Here is a 14,140-nt window from a genome sequence, read left to right as displayed (position 1 = left end):
ACTGGCTACTTTTCCCATGGTGACTGGCTACTTTTCCCATGGTGACTGGCTACTTTTCCCATGGTGACTGGCTACTTTTCCCATGGTGACTGGCTACTTTTCCCATGGTGACTGGCTACTTTTCCCATGGTGACTGGCTACTTTTCCCATGGTGACTGGCTACTTTTCCCATGGTGACTGGCTACTTTTCCCATGGTGACTGGCTACTTTTCCCATGGTGACTGGCTACTTTTCCCACGGTGACTGGCTACTTTTCCCACGGTGACTGGCTACTTTTCCCATGGTGACTGGCTACTTTTCCCATGGTGACTGGCTACTTTTCCCACGGTGACTGGCAACTTTTCCCACGGTGACTGGCAACTTTTCCCACGGTGACTGGCAACTTTTTAATGAGTTTTCTATGGCAGCACTGTAGAAAAGTTGTAATAAGTCAATATTACACGTTTCAGAGTGGCAGCATTGTACATTGTCTTTTTTCAGCAGATAGAGTGATTATATTTCAGTTTACCCTCAACCCTTTGTGAAACTAATTTGCATACTAGACTGAATCAGAAGGAATTGTTTATTTTTAGATTGTTTAATGTTGTTAAAAAGAGAATTTAAGATGTTTTTTATTTATTTCGATGTACTTTTATTTCATATGTTGTTATTTTGTATTTTTGTTTATTCAAAATGTTCTCCTTTTGTGTGTTCCAGGTGGCTTTGCTTGGAATAGACCTTTTATCTGTCCTAGTGACAAGGTTACAGGACCGATTTAGGAACCATGTGGGAACAGGTGAGATTGTGTCATTTTATTATCTTAAAAAATATAACTTTCTTCATGGTTAAAGGAGTTCAAATAAAAGATTGTTTTAGATTTCTAGACAAAATGCCTGACAAAAAAACGCTTGTATCCCTGCCTTGACTAAACGTTTGAGCTTCATTGGATTTTAACTCATCGTCCACATCTTTAGATAGCAATGCTAACCCTTCCCCTGTCTTCTCTTCTCTCCCCTGTGTGTCCATCCCTCTCCCCTGTGTGTCCATCCCTCTCCCCTGTGTGTCCATCCCTCTCCCCTGTGTGTCCATCCCTCTCCCCTGGGTGTCCATCCCTCTCCCCTGGGTGTCCATCCCTCTCCCCGGTGTGTCCATCCCTCTCCCCTGTGTGTCCATCCCTCTCCCCTGTGTGTCCATCCCTCTCCCCTGTGTGTCCATCCCTCTCCCCTGTGTGTCCATCCCTCTCCCCTGTGTGTCCATCCCTCTCCCCTGGGTGTCCATCCCTCTCCCCTGGGTGTCCATCCCTCTCCCCTGGGTGTCCATCCCTTCTCGCCTGTGTGTCCATCCCTCTCCCCTGGGTGTCCATCCCTCTCCCCTGTGTGTCCATCCCTCTCCCCTGTCTTCTCTTCTCTCCCCTGTGTGTCCATCCCTCTCCCCTGTGTGTCTCCAGTACTGCCCAGTCTGATAGATCGTCTGGGGGATTCCAAAGACCAAGTCAGAGACCAAGATCAAATCCTGCTGCTGAAGATCATGGAGCAGGCTGCCACCCCACAGGTACGTGTGTACACACACACACATACACATACACATATCCCACATCCCACAGGTGGAGCTTTCCTGGGCTAACATGTCCTCATAGACGAGTTATTGACAAAGGTCTTGAGTCAATCCCACAATTCCTTCCCAGTTCCCTGTTGATTCATTCCTGAATCCTAGGTAGGTTTTGATTCCTGACTCGATTGTATGTTAATTGATATGACCTCATCCGTGACAAAAAGCTATTTGATTGTTGACCTGGTACAAATATCCTGTCCTCTCCTCCCCAGTACGTTTGGGACAGAATGCTGGGAGGCTTCAAACACAAGAACAACAGGACCAGAGAGGGAGTGTGCCTTTGTCTCATCTCAACGCTCAACATGTAAGACTGCCTGGCCTCTCAATCACCCATCTATCAATCTGTCTGTCTGTTCTTACTATACAACAGATTGTCATTAGAGCTGATCTCTTTTACCATTGCCCATGTTTTTCCATCATTCCTTCGTCATAGACAAGGTAAGATTCAATATACATTTTTAGATTTCTCCTTTCTAATACTCTGAAAGCAATAGAATTGTAGCTGACTGCCGAGAGCATGGATGAGCCTAGGTTTGATTTAAAATGTGTCAATATTCTCTCATGTGTATCATAGGGAATTTTAAAATGTTATTATGGTAAGGTCTTTATTGTCAGGAGTCTATTTGCAGTGATGCTGATGCTTACCTATGATGTCATTGCTTTCTCTCTCTCTCCCTCTTTGTTCTTCCAGGTACGGAGCCCAAGGCTTAACCCTCAGTAAAATAGTCCCTCACATATGTAATCTACTAGGAGATCCCACCAGCCAGGTGCGTTTGCTGTGTCATGAATCAGTTTATTACACTGCTGGTCAGGGAGGGAGAGGGCCTCTAGCACAGATGGACACAGGCATTTCTACAGGGACATGAAGCCCCCTAGTGGCAGCCACAGAACAGAACAGTGCTATCTTTTGGGGGATGCAGGGTAATGATTCTGTTCAGCGACTGTTTCAAGATCTGCTAAACACATCATATTAGTGTTGGCGTATACACATCTGTGAGTGAATGGGAGTTGCATTCTGTCCGTAGATAAAGACATTTTCATATTCTATTGTAGTCCTGTTAGGGCATGTTCTAGATGAACTTTGAACCTCCCCCTGGTGTCCTTAGGTGAGAGACGGAGCTATGGGCTGCCTGGTGGAGATCTACAGACATGTGGGGGAGAGGGTGAGGATGGACCTCAGCAAGAAGGGCCTACCACAGTCACGGTATGATGAACATTCTACCTCTGCCTTTCTGTCTGTCTCTGTCTCTGTCTGTCTCTCTGCCTCTGTCTGTCTCTGCCTGTCGCTGTCTGCCTGTCTCTCTGTCTGTCATTCTGATTGTCTATCACTGATTCTCTGTGTCTGTCTCTGTCTCTCACCCTCCCTCACTCCTCTCAATCACTTCTCTCTATCTCACGCCTCTTGACTAATCTCTCTCTCTCTTTCTCGCTCTCTCTGGCTCAGTTCAAATCAATTCAATTCAAAAGACTTTGTTGGCATGGGAAACATGTTTACATTGTTTATTATCTATTTCACTTTCATTTGCAATCAAAAATGAACAGTAAACATTACACTCACAAAGTATCGAAGGAATATTATATATATATACAGTGTTATAACGATGTGCGGATAGATAAAGTACAAAGGGATAAGTAAATAAACATAAATATGGATTGTATTTACAATGGTGTTTGTTCTTCACTGGTTGACCTTTTCTTGTGGCAACAGGTCACAAATCTTGCTGCTGTGACTGCAGACAGTGGTATTTCACCCAATAGTATTTCACCCTATAGTTTATCAAAATTGGATTTGTTTTCGAATCCTTTGTGGGTCTGTGTCATCTGATGGGAATATGTGTCTCTAATATGGTCATAAATTTGACAGGAGGTTAGGAAGTGCAGCTCAGTTTCCAACTCATTTTGTGGGCAGTATGCACATAGCCTGTCTTTTCTTGAGAGCCAGGTCTGCCTACGGCTGCGTCTCTCAATAGCAAGGCTATGCTCTGCAAAGCTTTCCTTCATTTTGGGTCAGTCACAGTGGTCAGTTATTTTCTCTCGCTCTCTCGCTCTCTCTCTCTCTAGGCTACAACATTGTGAAAGAGGGGTGTGGTCTAAGGTAAAGGTCCTAAAGGGAATGTAATCCCCTGAATGACTCCATTCAGTAGGCCTATACAATTAACATTTAGCAAATATGCAAAATATTTCATTCGGAAGTGCACTTTCTCTGATCATTTTAACAGCCTACACGACACTGTAGACCATGACACTGTAGACCGCGACACTGTAGACCACGACACTGTAGACCACGACACTGTAGACCACGACACTGTAGACCACGACACTGTAGACCACGACACTGTAGACCACGACACTGTAGACCGCGACACTGTAGACCGTGACACTGTAGACCGTGACACTGTAGACCGCGACACTGTAGACCACGACACTGTAGACCGCGACACTGTAGACCGCGGCACTGTAGACCGCGACACTGTAGACCGTGACACTGTAGACCGTGACACTGTAGACCACGACACTGTAGACCACGACACTGTAGACCACGACACTGTAGACCGTGACACTGTAGACCGCGACACTGTAGACCATGACACTGTAGACCACGACACTGTAGACCACGACACTGTAGACCACGACACTGTAGACCACGACACTGTAGACCGCGACACTGTAGACCACGACACTGTAGACCACGACACTGTAGACCACGACACTGTAGACCACGACACTGTAGACCACGACACTGTAGACCACGACACTGTAGACCGCGACACTGTAGACCGCGACACTGTAGACCACGACACTGTAGACCACGACACTGTAGACCGCGACACTGTAGACCACGACACTGTAGACCACGACACTGTAGACCACGACACTGTAGACCATGACACTGTAGACCACGACACTGTAGACCACGACACTGTAGACCACAACACTGTAGACCACGACACTGTAGACCACAACACTGTAGACCATGACACTGTAGACCATGACACTGTAGACCACGACACTGTAGACCACGACACTGTAGACCGCGACACTGTAGACCACGACACTGTAGACCATGACACTGTAGACCACGACACTGTAGACCATGACACTGTAGACCACGACACTGTAGACCACGACACTGTAGACCGCGACACTGTAGACCGCGACACTGTAGACCACGACACTGTAGACCATGACACTGTAGACCACGACACTGTAGACCATGACACTGTAGACCATGACACTGTAGACCACGACACTGTAGACCATGACACTGTAGACCACGACACTGTAGACCACAACACTGTAGACCACGACACTGTAGACCACGACACTGTAGACCACGACACTGTAGACCACGACACTGTAGACCACAACACTGTAGACCACGACACTGTAGACCACGACACTGGGAAAGAGGGGTTGGTCTAATGTAAAGGACCTAAAGGGAAGGAAACCACCTAGGTTAAATGATCTGTTATGTCAAGTGTTCGATGTGTTTCATTCAAGCTTACTATATAACCCTGACAATACAAAATCTTTCAAATTCGAAAGTGACTTTTTAAAATGAATGTCTTACTTTCTGCAGGGACGTCTATCAACAGTCATCATCTACTGATCTCTCTCCCCTTGCTCTGCCCTCCAGCGTTTAATAACGAACACTCCACCATTACCACTAGCTAGCCAGCTAGCTATCCGTTCACTGTGGCTGTCAGGCCTCCAATTAGTGAGAAAGGAAGACTCATGGGTAATATAACGTTGGCGCTGCCGCACCAGCCTGCCCGTGTCTGTGGCGCTGGGGAAGGGATTGAGTGTATGGTAGCCATCCGTCAGTCTTTATTGAATTCATCCACAAACCAATACAGTTCTGGATAATTTTTTGGGGGATTAGTCCGGCCACTGTACCATGACGCCTTATTGGAGGACAGCTGTTGCAGAATCATGGATGCAGGCCCACGATAGGCTAATCTTGTAACCGGGTCACACCGATTGGCCACACAGGCCTCAGTGATGCTAAGTGATACCATAGTATGCTATTTAAACATGATGGTAGTGGGAGTGACAGAGACGATGGTAATGATGACTCAGCCTGGGCTCTAATTAAGTGTGTGGATGTTTGAGTGGGGCTGGGTCTGGGCAGCAGATTGATTCACTCCCAATTGTCTCTTTGGTTGAGAGTTAAAGGGGAATAGCTGTTCCTGGAACCATTCCGACTGGGGCATCTGTCTCTCTGATCGTCCCCTGTTTAGTTTAATACTGTTCCCCCCTTTTTAGTTTGGTTTATTACCATGTCAACAGGCCGCTAACATGCAATGCACTCTGTGAAGGTGGCCCATCCTCCTTAATCTCAGTTTGTCACTATGAACTGTTTTTCACAGTCAGTCTTCCTCTTACATCCCACATTGTTGATCCTTGCATTGCTCCTACCCACTCTTCATTGTTGTAGGTAGTATTACAAAACTATTTCCCAGACCCAAAGGGAAGAGATGACTCTTTATAAAGGGAGCTTGAAGGGGCATGGTTGGAGGAGGGATAAACTCCTTTAGTCTCCCTTTAGGAGTGCTTCCTCTGCCCATTATTAGATTGGTTCCGGGCCCAGGGCATGGTGGGTGCTGAGGCTCTCTAGTGCCCACCTGTGCCCTCCTCCTGTCTGTAGGAACACTCTTAATCCATTTCCTCCAAGAGATCCATGAGCAATTAAAAAGCATGTTGTTATATCCAGTTAAATACTAACTAAGTCTTCTTATCGATATGTTCACATCGGAGTTTCCTGCTATTTCCTGCAAGCAGTGTGCTTTGTATTTATTTGATTCAATGTGTTTTTAACAAAGATTTGAGTACATCAATGTCTACCACAGTAATGCATGTGATTTAAAAAGCCTATGTTGCAAACAGTGTGAGAATGTCAAATTCTAATTTGGGCAATTTAGCAAGCTACCTTCTGTGGGAAAAGGGATGGGGATATTAGCTTAGGACTGTACTATATTTGAATAGAAAGAGAGAAGCAGATGCAAATTTTGTAAAATAGCATTAGAATGAAAAAGGTTTAGCTGACAGCTTCTAGTTTTGGCCTCATTTCCAAGTCAAAGTGACTCAATAGAAATCTGGAGGGATTAAATCTACACAGCATTTTCACTAACTGACACCAAATAAATTCCTGCCTCATTTGATCAGTGTAAAGGCGCCCGCATGCTTCCCATCCGTAACAGTTTGTGCATATGTTATGAGGACATTTTATGACGTTATTGTTCGTTTTGATCTTCGGCAAGGGTTTTTTCAGCTGTTTGTGCGCACACACACTTTTTTTTTTTTGAGGCAAGCCGAAGTTCGGAGCCGACATCTACACCCCTTCGTTAGTCATTGGTCAACAGTAGGGATCCTTAAATGAAGTGTTTGTTGTCATTCAATGATAGACTACTCGTTTTCATGCACATTTTGAGAAATTAGAAATACTGCACCAAACACCGTAGTTAGATGTAAAATTGCGCAACTAAGATCTCTGCAGAAATGTAAAAATCAATGACATATTCAGATTAATACGGACTATTTTGAGGAAGTGTACATTGGCAAAGTGTCTCAAGATGGACAAACGGTACCTAGTCCTGCCGGAGCTTTTTCAATTTGAGAATACATGAGCTGGATAAAATATTTCTGGGAAATGATTTCTAAAGCTGGATCAATGTCCCGCAAGATGATGATAACAGAACTGAATATAACAGCATAGTAGGCCTATAATGTTACTCTTACTCCAAAAACGCCTCATTTCGAATGAGATTATTTTTGGGGTGGTTAGATGAAGCTGAATAGTGGCATTTCTTTCTCATGCGGTCAAAACTCAACAGCGCATCAAATCAAATGTTATTTATCACATTCGCCGAACACAACTGGTGTAGACTTTACAGTGAAATGCTTGTTTATGGACGATGCAGAGTTTACAAAATAATAATATAAAATACTAACTAACACGAGGAATAAAATAAAATACGCAAAACTTGGAGCTATATACAGGGAGTACCAGTATATACAGGGAGTACCAGTATATACAGGGAGTACCAGTATATACAGGGAGTACCCGTATATACAGGGAGTACCAGTATATACAGGGAGTACCAGTATATACAGGGAGTACCCGTATATACAGGGAGTACCAGTATATACAGGGAGTACCCGTATATACAGGGAGTACCAGTATATACAGGGAGTACCAGTATATACAGGGAGTACCCGTATATACAGGGAGTACCAGTATATACAGGGAGTACCAGTATATACAGGGAGTACCAGTATATACAGGGAGTACCCGTATATACAGGGAGTACCCGTATATACAGGGAGTACCAGTATATACAGGGAGTACCCGTATATACAGGGAGTACCCGTATATACAGGGAGTACCAGTATATACAGGGAGTACCAGTATATACAGGGAGTACCAGTATATACAGGGAGTACCAGTATATACAGGGAGTACCAGTATATACAGGGAGTACCCGTATATACAGGGAGTACCAGTATATACAGGGAGTACCCGTATATACAGGGAGTACCCGTATATACAGGGAGTACCAGTATATACAGGGAGTACCAGTATATACAGGGAGTACCAGTATATACAGGGAGTACCAGTATATACAGGGAGTACCAGTATATACAGGGAGTACCAGTATATACAGGGAGTACCCGTATATACAGGGAGTACCAGTATATACAGGGAGTACCCGTATATACAGGGAGTACCAGTATATACAGGGAGTACCCGTATATACAGGGAGTACCAGTATATACAGGGAGTACCAGTATATACAGGGAGTACCAGTATATACAGGGAGTACCAGTATATACAGGGAGTACCAGTATATACAGGGAGTACCCGTATATACAGGGAGTACCAGTATATACAGGGAGTACCAGTATATACAGGGAGTACCAGTATATACAGGGAGTACCCGTATATACAGGGAGTACCAGTATATACAGGGAGTACCAGTATATACAGGGAGTACCAGTATATACAGGGAGTACCCGTATATACAGGGAGTACCAGTATATACAGGGAGTACCAGTATATACAGGGAGTACCAGTATATACAGGGAGTACCAGTATATACAGGGAGTACCCGTATATACAGGGAGTACCAGTATATACAGGGAGTACCCGTATATACAGGGAGTACCAGTATATACAGGGAGTACCAGTATATACAGGGAGTACCAGTATATACAGGGAGTACCAGTATATACAGGGAGTACCAGTACCATATCAATGTGCAAGGGTATGAGGTAATTGAGTTAGATATTTACAAGAAGCCAGAGTAGTGACTTGGTATCAGGATAGATAATATTAAAAGTAAAATAAAGAACAGCAGCAAATAATGAGTGTAAATGTGTGTATACAGTTGAAGTCTGAAGTTTACATACACTTAGGTTGAAGTCATTAAAACTCGTTTTTCAACCCCTCCACAAATTTCTTGTTAACAAATTATAGTTTTGGCAAGTTGCTTAGGACATCTACTTTGTGCATGACACAAGTCATTTTTCCAACAATTGATTATGGACAGATTATTTCACTTACAATTCACTGTATCACAATTCCAGTGGGTCAGAAGTTTACATACACTAAGTTGACTGTGCCTTTAAACAGCTTGGAAAATTCCAGAAAATGTTGTCATTGCTTTAGAAGCTTCTGATAGGCTAATTGACATAATTTGAGTCAATTGGGGGTGTACCTGTGGATGTATTTCAAGGCCTACATTCAAGTGCCTCTTTGCTTGACATCATGGCAAAATCAAAATAAATCTTGATCTTGAAAAGAAATCAAGACCTCTGAAAATAAATTGTAGACCTCCACAAGTCTGGTTCATCCTTGGGAGCAATTTCCAAACGCCTGAAGGTACCACGTTCATCTGTACAAACAATAGTACGCAAGTATAAACACCATGGGACCACACAGCCGTCATACTGTTCGGTCTCCTAGAGATTAATGTACTTTGCTGCGAAAAGTGCAAATCAATCCCAGAACAACAGCAAAGGACCTTGTGAAGATGCTGGAGAAAACGGGTACAAAAGTATCTATAGCCACAGTAAAACGAGTCCTATATCGACATAACCTGAAAGGCCGCTCAGCAAGGAAGAAGTTACTACTCCAAAACCGCCATAAAAAAGCCACACTACGGTTTGCAACTGCACATGCAGTCTCCTTTTTGGAGAAATGTCCTCTGGTCTGATGAAACAAAAATAGAACTGTTTGGCCATAATGACCATCGTTATGTTTGGAGGATAAAGGGGGAGGCTTGCAAGCCGAAGAACACAATCCCAACCGTGAAACACGGGGGTGGCAGCATCATGTTGTGGGGGAGCTTTGCTGCAGGAGGGACTGGTGCACTTCACAAAATAGATGGCATCATGAGGTAGGAAAATTATGTGGACATATTAAAGCAACATCTCAGGCCTACAAACCTGACTCAGTTACACCAGCTCTGTCAGGAGGAATGGGCCAAAATTCACCCAACTTATTGTGGGAAGCTTGTGGAAGGCTACCCGAAACGCTTGACCCAAGTTAAACAATTTAAAGGCAATGCTACCAAATACTAATTGAGTGTATGTAAACTTCTGACCCACTGGGAATGTGAATAAATAAATAAAAGCTGAAATAAATAATTCTCTCTACTAGTATTCTGACATTTCATATTCTTAAAATAAAGTGGTGATCCTAACTGATCTAAGACAGGGAATTTTTTACTAGGATTAAATGTCAGGAATTGTGAAACATTTAAACTCAGTTTGGTGTATTTAAACTTCCGACTTCAACTGTATATGTGTGTTTGTGTTGTGTCGGTTTGCGTGTGCGTGTGTGTGTGTGTGTGTGTGTGTGTGTGTGTGTGTGTGTGTGTGTGTGTGTGTGTGTGTGTATGGTCTGTTAATAAAGTCTAGTGAGTGTGTAGAGTCGGTGCAAGATAGTCAGTGCCAATAGAGCTGATACTCCGGTATCGTTTGTCGGACAGCAGCAGAGTTGACATTCAATTGCTTGGGAGCTGGGGTCTCAATTTTTGTCTACATTTTTTGAGCCTTCCTCTGAGACCGCCTGATATAGAGGTCCTGGATGGCAGGGAGCTCGGCCCCAGTGATGTACTGGGCTGTTCGCACCACCCTTTGTAGCGTGTTGTGGTCAAGTGGTGAGGCAGCTTGTCAAGTTGCTCTCGATGGTGCCGCTGTAGAACTTTTTGAGGATCTGAGGGCCCATGACAAATCTTTTCAGCCTCTTAAGGGGGAAGAGGTGCTGCCGTGCCCTCTTCACGACCGTGCGGGTGTGCGTGGACCATGTTAAAAGTGATGCGTTCCACTAGGCAGGATATATGCTTTGATTGAAACGAAAAACAAGAAAAGCTAATAGTTTAACACCATCTGCTCTAATTCACTCCCCAAACAGTCGTTTCAGAAGATCTAAATCCATTTTCCCATGAAACTCATTGACATCAATGATTTTCATACAGACGCAGTTTGGACAATTCACCGCTACAACCTGAGGAATTATCATTCACGATTGACAGTGATGGCCTATTTTGAAATGAAATATGCCCAATTTGGTGTTTTGAAGGTACTACAAATATAAAATTTTCTTGAGACAATGTGTGGGCATAGGCCAAATGTTGCAATTGGAAGATGCTTTTTATGCATATTCTATAATAATATTCTGTCGGTTCAAATTTCATTTGAAATATTATGACCTAAACAGTAGCACTACACCACTAGGGTGACTTGGAGGAAATTGTATTCGGTATTACATTCTATCAGTCCTGCCTTTTAGGTTTTCCCTCCACATTCTTTGGGCCAAGGTCGTTCCAAACGCTCATTCTACCTATTAAATGCTCATCTACCAGTTCTATGTGGTCTAGTTTGGCTCTCTGTTCTTCTGAATAGGCCAGAGGGAAATGTGTTCTCTGACAGGTACAGATCCATAATGTCGGGTGAATCAGTGAGAAGGCTTTCTTTCTCAGTTTTCTGACCTGTTTTCTCTCTTTTCTCTTCCTTCCGTTCCTCTTCTCTTCCTTCCGTTCCTCTTCTCTTCCTTCCGTTCCTCTTCTCTTCCTTCCGTTCCTCTTTTCTTCCTTACGTTCCTCTTCTCTTCCTTCCATTCCTCTTCTCTTCCTTCCGTTCCTCTTCTCTTCCTTACGTTCCTCTTCTCTTCCTTCCTTTCCTCTTCTCTTCCTTACGTTCCTCTTCTCTTCCTTCCGTTCCTCTTCTCTTCCTTCCTTTCCTTTCCCCTTCTCTTCCTTCCGTTCCTCTTCTCTTCCTTCCTTTCCTTTCCCCTTCTCTTCCTTCCATTCCTCTTCTCTTCCTTCCTTTCCTTTCCTCTTCTCTTCCTTTTGTTTTATTCCTCTGCAGGTTGAATATAACCTTCTGCTCCTCTCCTCTGCAGGTTGAATATAACCTTCTGCTCCTCTCCTCTGCAGGTTGAATATAACCTTCTGCTCCTCTCCTCTGCAGGTTGAATATAAACTTCTGCTCCTCTCCTCTGCAGGTTGAATATAAACTTCTGCTCCTCTCCTCTGCAGGTTGAATATAACCTTCTGCTCCTCTCCTCTGCAGGTTGAATATAAACTTCTGCTCCTCTCCTCTGCAGGTTGAATATAACCTTCTGCTCCTCTCCTCTGCAGGTTGAATATAACCTTCTGCTCCTCTCCTCTGCAGGTTGAATATAACCTTCTGCTCCTCTCCTCTGCAGGTTGAATATAACCTTCTGCTCCTCTCCTCTGCAGGTTGAATATAACCTTCTGCTCCTCTCCTCTGCAGGTTGAATATAACCTTCTGCTCCTCTCCTCTGCAGGTTGAATATAACCTTCTGCTCCTCTCCTCTGCAGGTTGAATATAACCTTCTGCTCCTCTCCTCTGCAGGTTGAATATAAACTTCTGCTCCTCTCCTCTGCAGGTTGAATATAAACTTCTGCTCCTCTCCTCTGCAGGTTGAATATAAACTTCTGCTCCTCTCCTCTGCAGGTTGAATATAACCTTCTGCTCCTCTCCTCTGCAGGTTGAATATAAACTTCTGCTCCTCTCCTCTGCAGGTTGAATATAACCTTCTGCTCCTCTCCTCTGCAGGTTGAATATAAACTTCTGCTCCTCTCTGCAGGTTGAATATAAACTTCTGCTCCTCTCCTCTGCAGGTTGAATATAAACTTCTGCTCCTCTCCTCTGCAGGTTGAATATAAACTTCTGCTCCTCTCTGCAGGTTGAATATAAACTTCTGCTCCTCTCCTCTGCAGGTTGAATATAAACTTCTGCTCCTCTCCTCTGCAGGTTGAATATAAACTTCTGCTCCTCTCCTCTGCAGGTTGAATATAACCTTCTGCTCCTCTCCTCTGCAGGTTGAATATAACCTTCTGCTCCTCTCCTCTGCAGGTTGAATATAACCTTCTGCTCCTCTCCTCTGCAGGTTGAATATAACCTTCTGCTCCTCTCCTCTGCAGGTTGAATATAAACTTCTGCTCCTCTCCTCTGCAGGTTGAATATAAACTTCTGCTCCTCTCCTCTGCAGGTTGAATATAACCTTCTGCTCCTCTCCTCTGCAGGTTGAATATAAACTTCTGCTCCTCTCCTCTGCAGGTTGAATATAAACTTCTGCTCCTCTCCTCTGCAGGTTGAATATAAACTTCTGCTCCTCTCCTCTGCAGGTTGAATATAAACTTCTGCTCCTCTCCTCTGCAGGTTGAATATAAACTTCTGCTCCTCTCCTCTGCAGGTTGAATATGAACTTCTGCTCCTCTCCTCTGCAGGTTGAATATAACCTTCTGCTCCTCTCCTCTGCAGGTTGAATGTAATCTTCAGTAGATTTGATGAAGTCCAAAGATCTGGGAACATGATCCCATCCTCGGGTTCAGGTGAGTTATGCTGCTGCTGGACCCCTGTTCTGTTGATTCACGGTGGAGGGGCTATTACCATTGCTTCTGGGGCTGTTTGTGTCTGTTTGCTTCCTTCCTGGTTGCATTTTCCTGTGTATTTTGTATGCACTTCGAGTTTCTGGACGGACTCAAATAGAACCATCTTATTGACTTAGCTGAGAGCTGTTTCCCATGGAGCTCTAGGGTTATGAGGGGATTTGCCTAATTTCTCTGTGAGATCTCGCTCTCTCGCTCTCTCTCTCTCTCTCTCTCTCTCTCGCTCTCTCTCGCTCTCTCTCGCTCCTCGCTCTCTCTCGCTCTCTCTCGCTCTCTCTCTCTCTCTCTCTCTCTCTCTCTCTCTCTCTCTCTCTCTCTCTCTCTCTCTCTCTCTCTCTCTCTCTCTCTCTCTCTCTTTCTCTCTCTCTCTTTCTTTCTTTCTTTCTTTCTTTCTTTCTTCTTCTTTTTATAAGAAACATTAATGTGTTGAAAATCCCAAAAAGTTTGCATAGTCAATTTACACACAGCTCTGTCACACACACCCCACCAGACATGCCACCAGGGGTCTTTTCACAGTCCCCAAATCGAGATCAAATTGAAGAAAGTATACAGTATTATATAGAGCCATTATTTCATGGAACTCCGTTCCATCTCATATTGCTCAGATGAACAGCAAACCTGGGTTT

General features: G+C 44.1%; 1 protein-coding gene across 17 annotated transcripts in view; it reads left to right on the top strand.

Moving 5' to 3' along the window:
- LOC110502096 (CLIP-associating protein 1-B) overlaps nucleotides 1-14,140 on the top strand; it is a 131,953-nt gene that overhangs the window by 52,317 nt on the left and 65,496 nt on the right. For all 17 annotated transcript variants that reach the window (XR_016490627.1, XM_090216067.1, XM_090216061.1 and 14 more), the window contains 6 exons: nucleotides 697-775; nucleotides 1,427-1,530; nucleotides 1,803-1,894; nucleotides 2,282-2,357; nucleotides 2,697-2,794; nucleotides 13,387-13,457. Coding sequence is in view for 16 of the 17 variants with exons in the window: in XM_090216067.1 (XP_090072193.1) it covers nucleotides 697-775; nucleotides 1,427-1,530; nucleotides 1,803-1,894; nucleotides 2,282-2,357; nucleotides 2,697-2,794; nucleotides 13,387-13,457 (520 nt within the window). In the remaining variant the exon portion in view is untranslated. The remainder of the gene's footprint in view (nucleotides 1-696; nucleotides 776-1,426; nucleotides 1,531-1,802; nucleotides 1,895-2,281; nucleotides 2,358-2,696; nucleotides 2,795-13,386; nucleotides 13,458-14,140) is intronic.

The sequence above is a fragment of the Oncorhynchus mykiss genome, chromosome 22 (genome assembly GCF_057628025.1).
Source record: "Oncorhynchus mykiss isolate SJ-2025 chromosome 22, ASM5762802v1, whole genome shotgun sequence".
Taxonomy (NCBI): Eukaryota; Metazoa; Chordata; class Actinopteri; order Salmoniformes; family Salmonidae; genus Oncorhynchus; species Oncorhynchus mykiss.
This window is presented reverse-complemented; position numbering and strand designations above follow the sequence as displayed.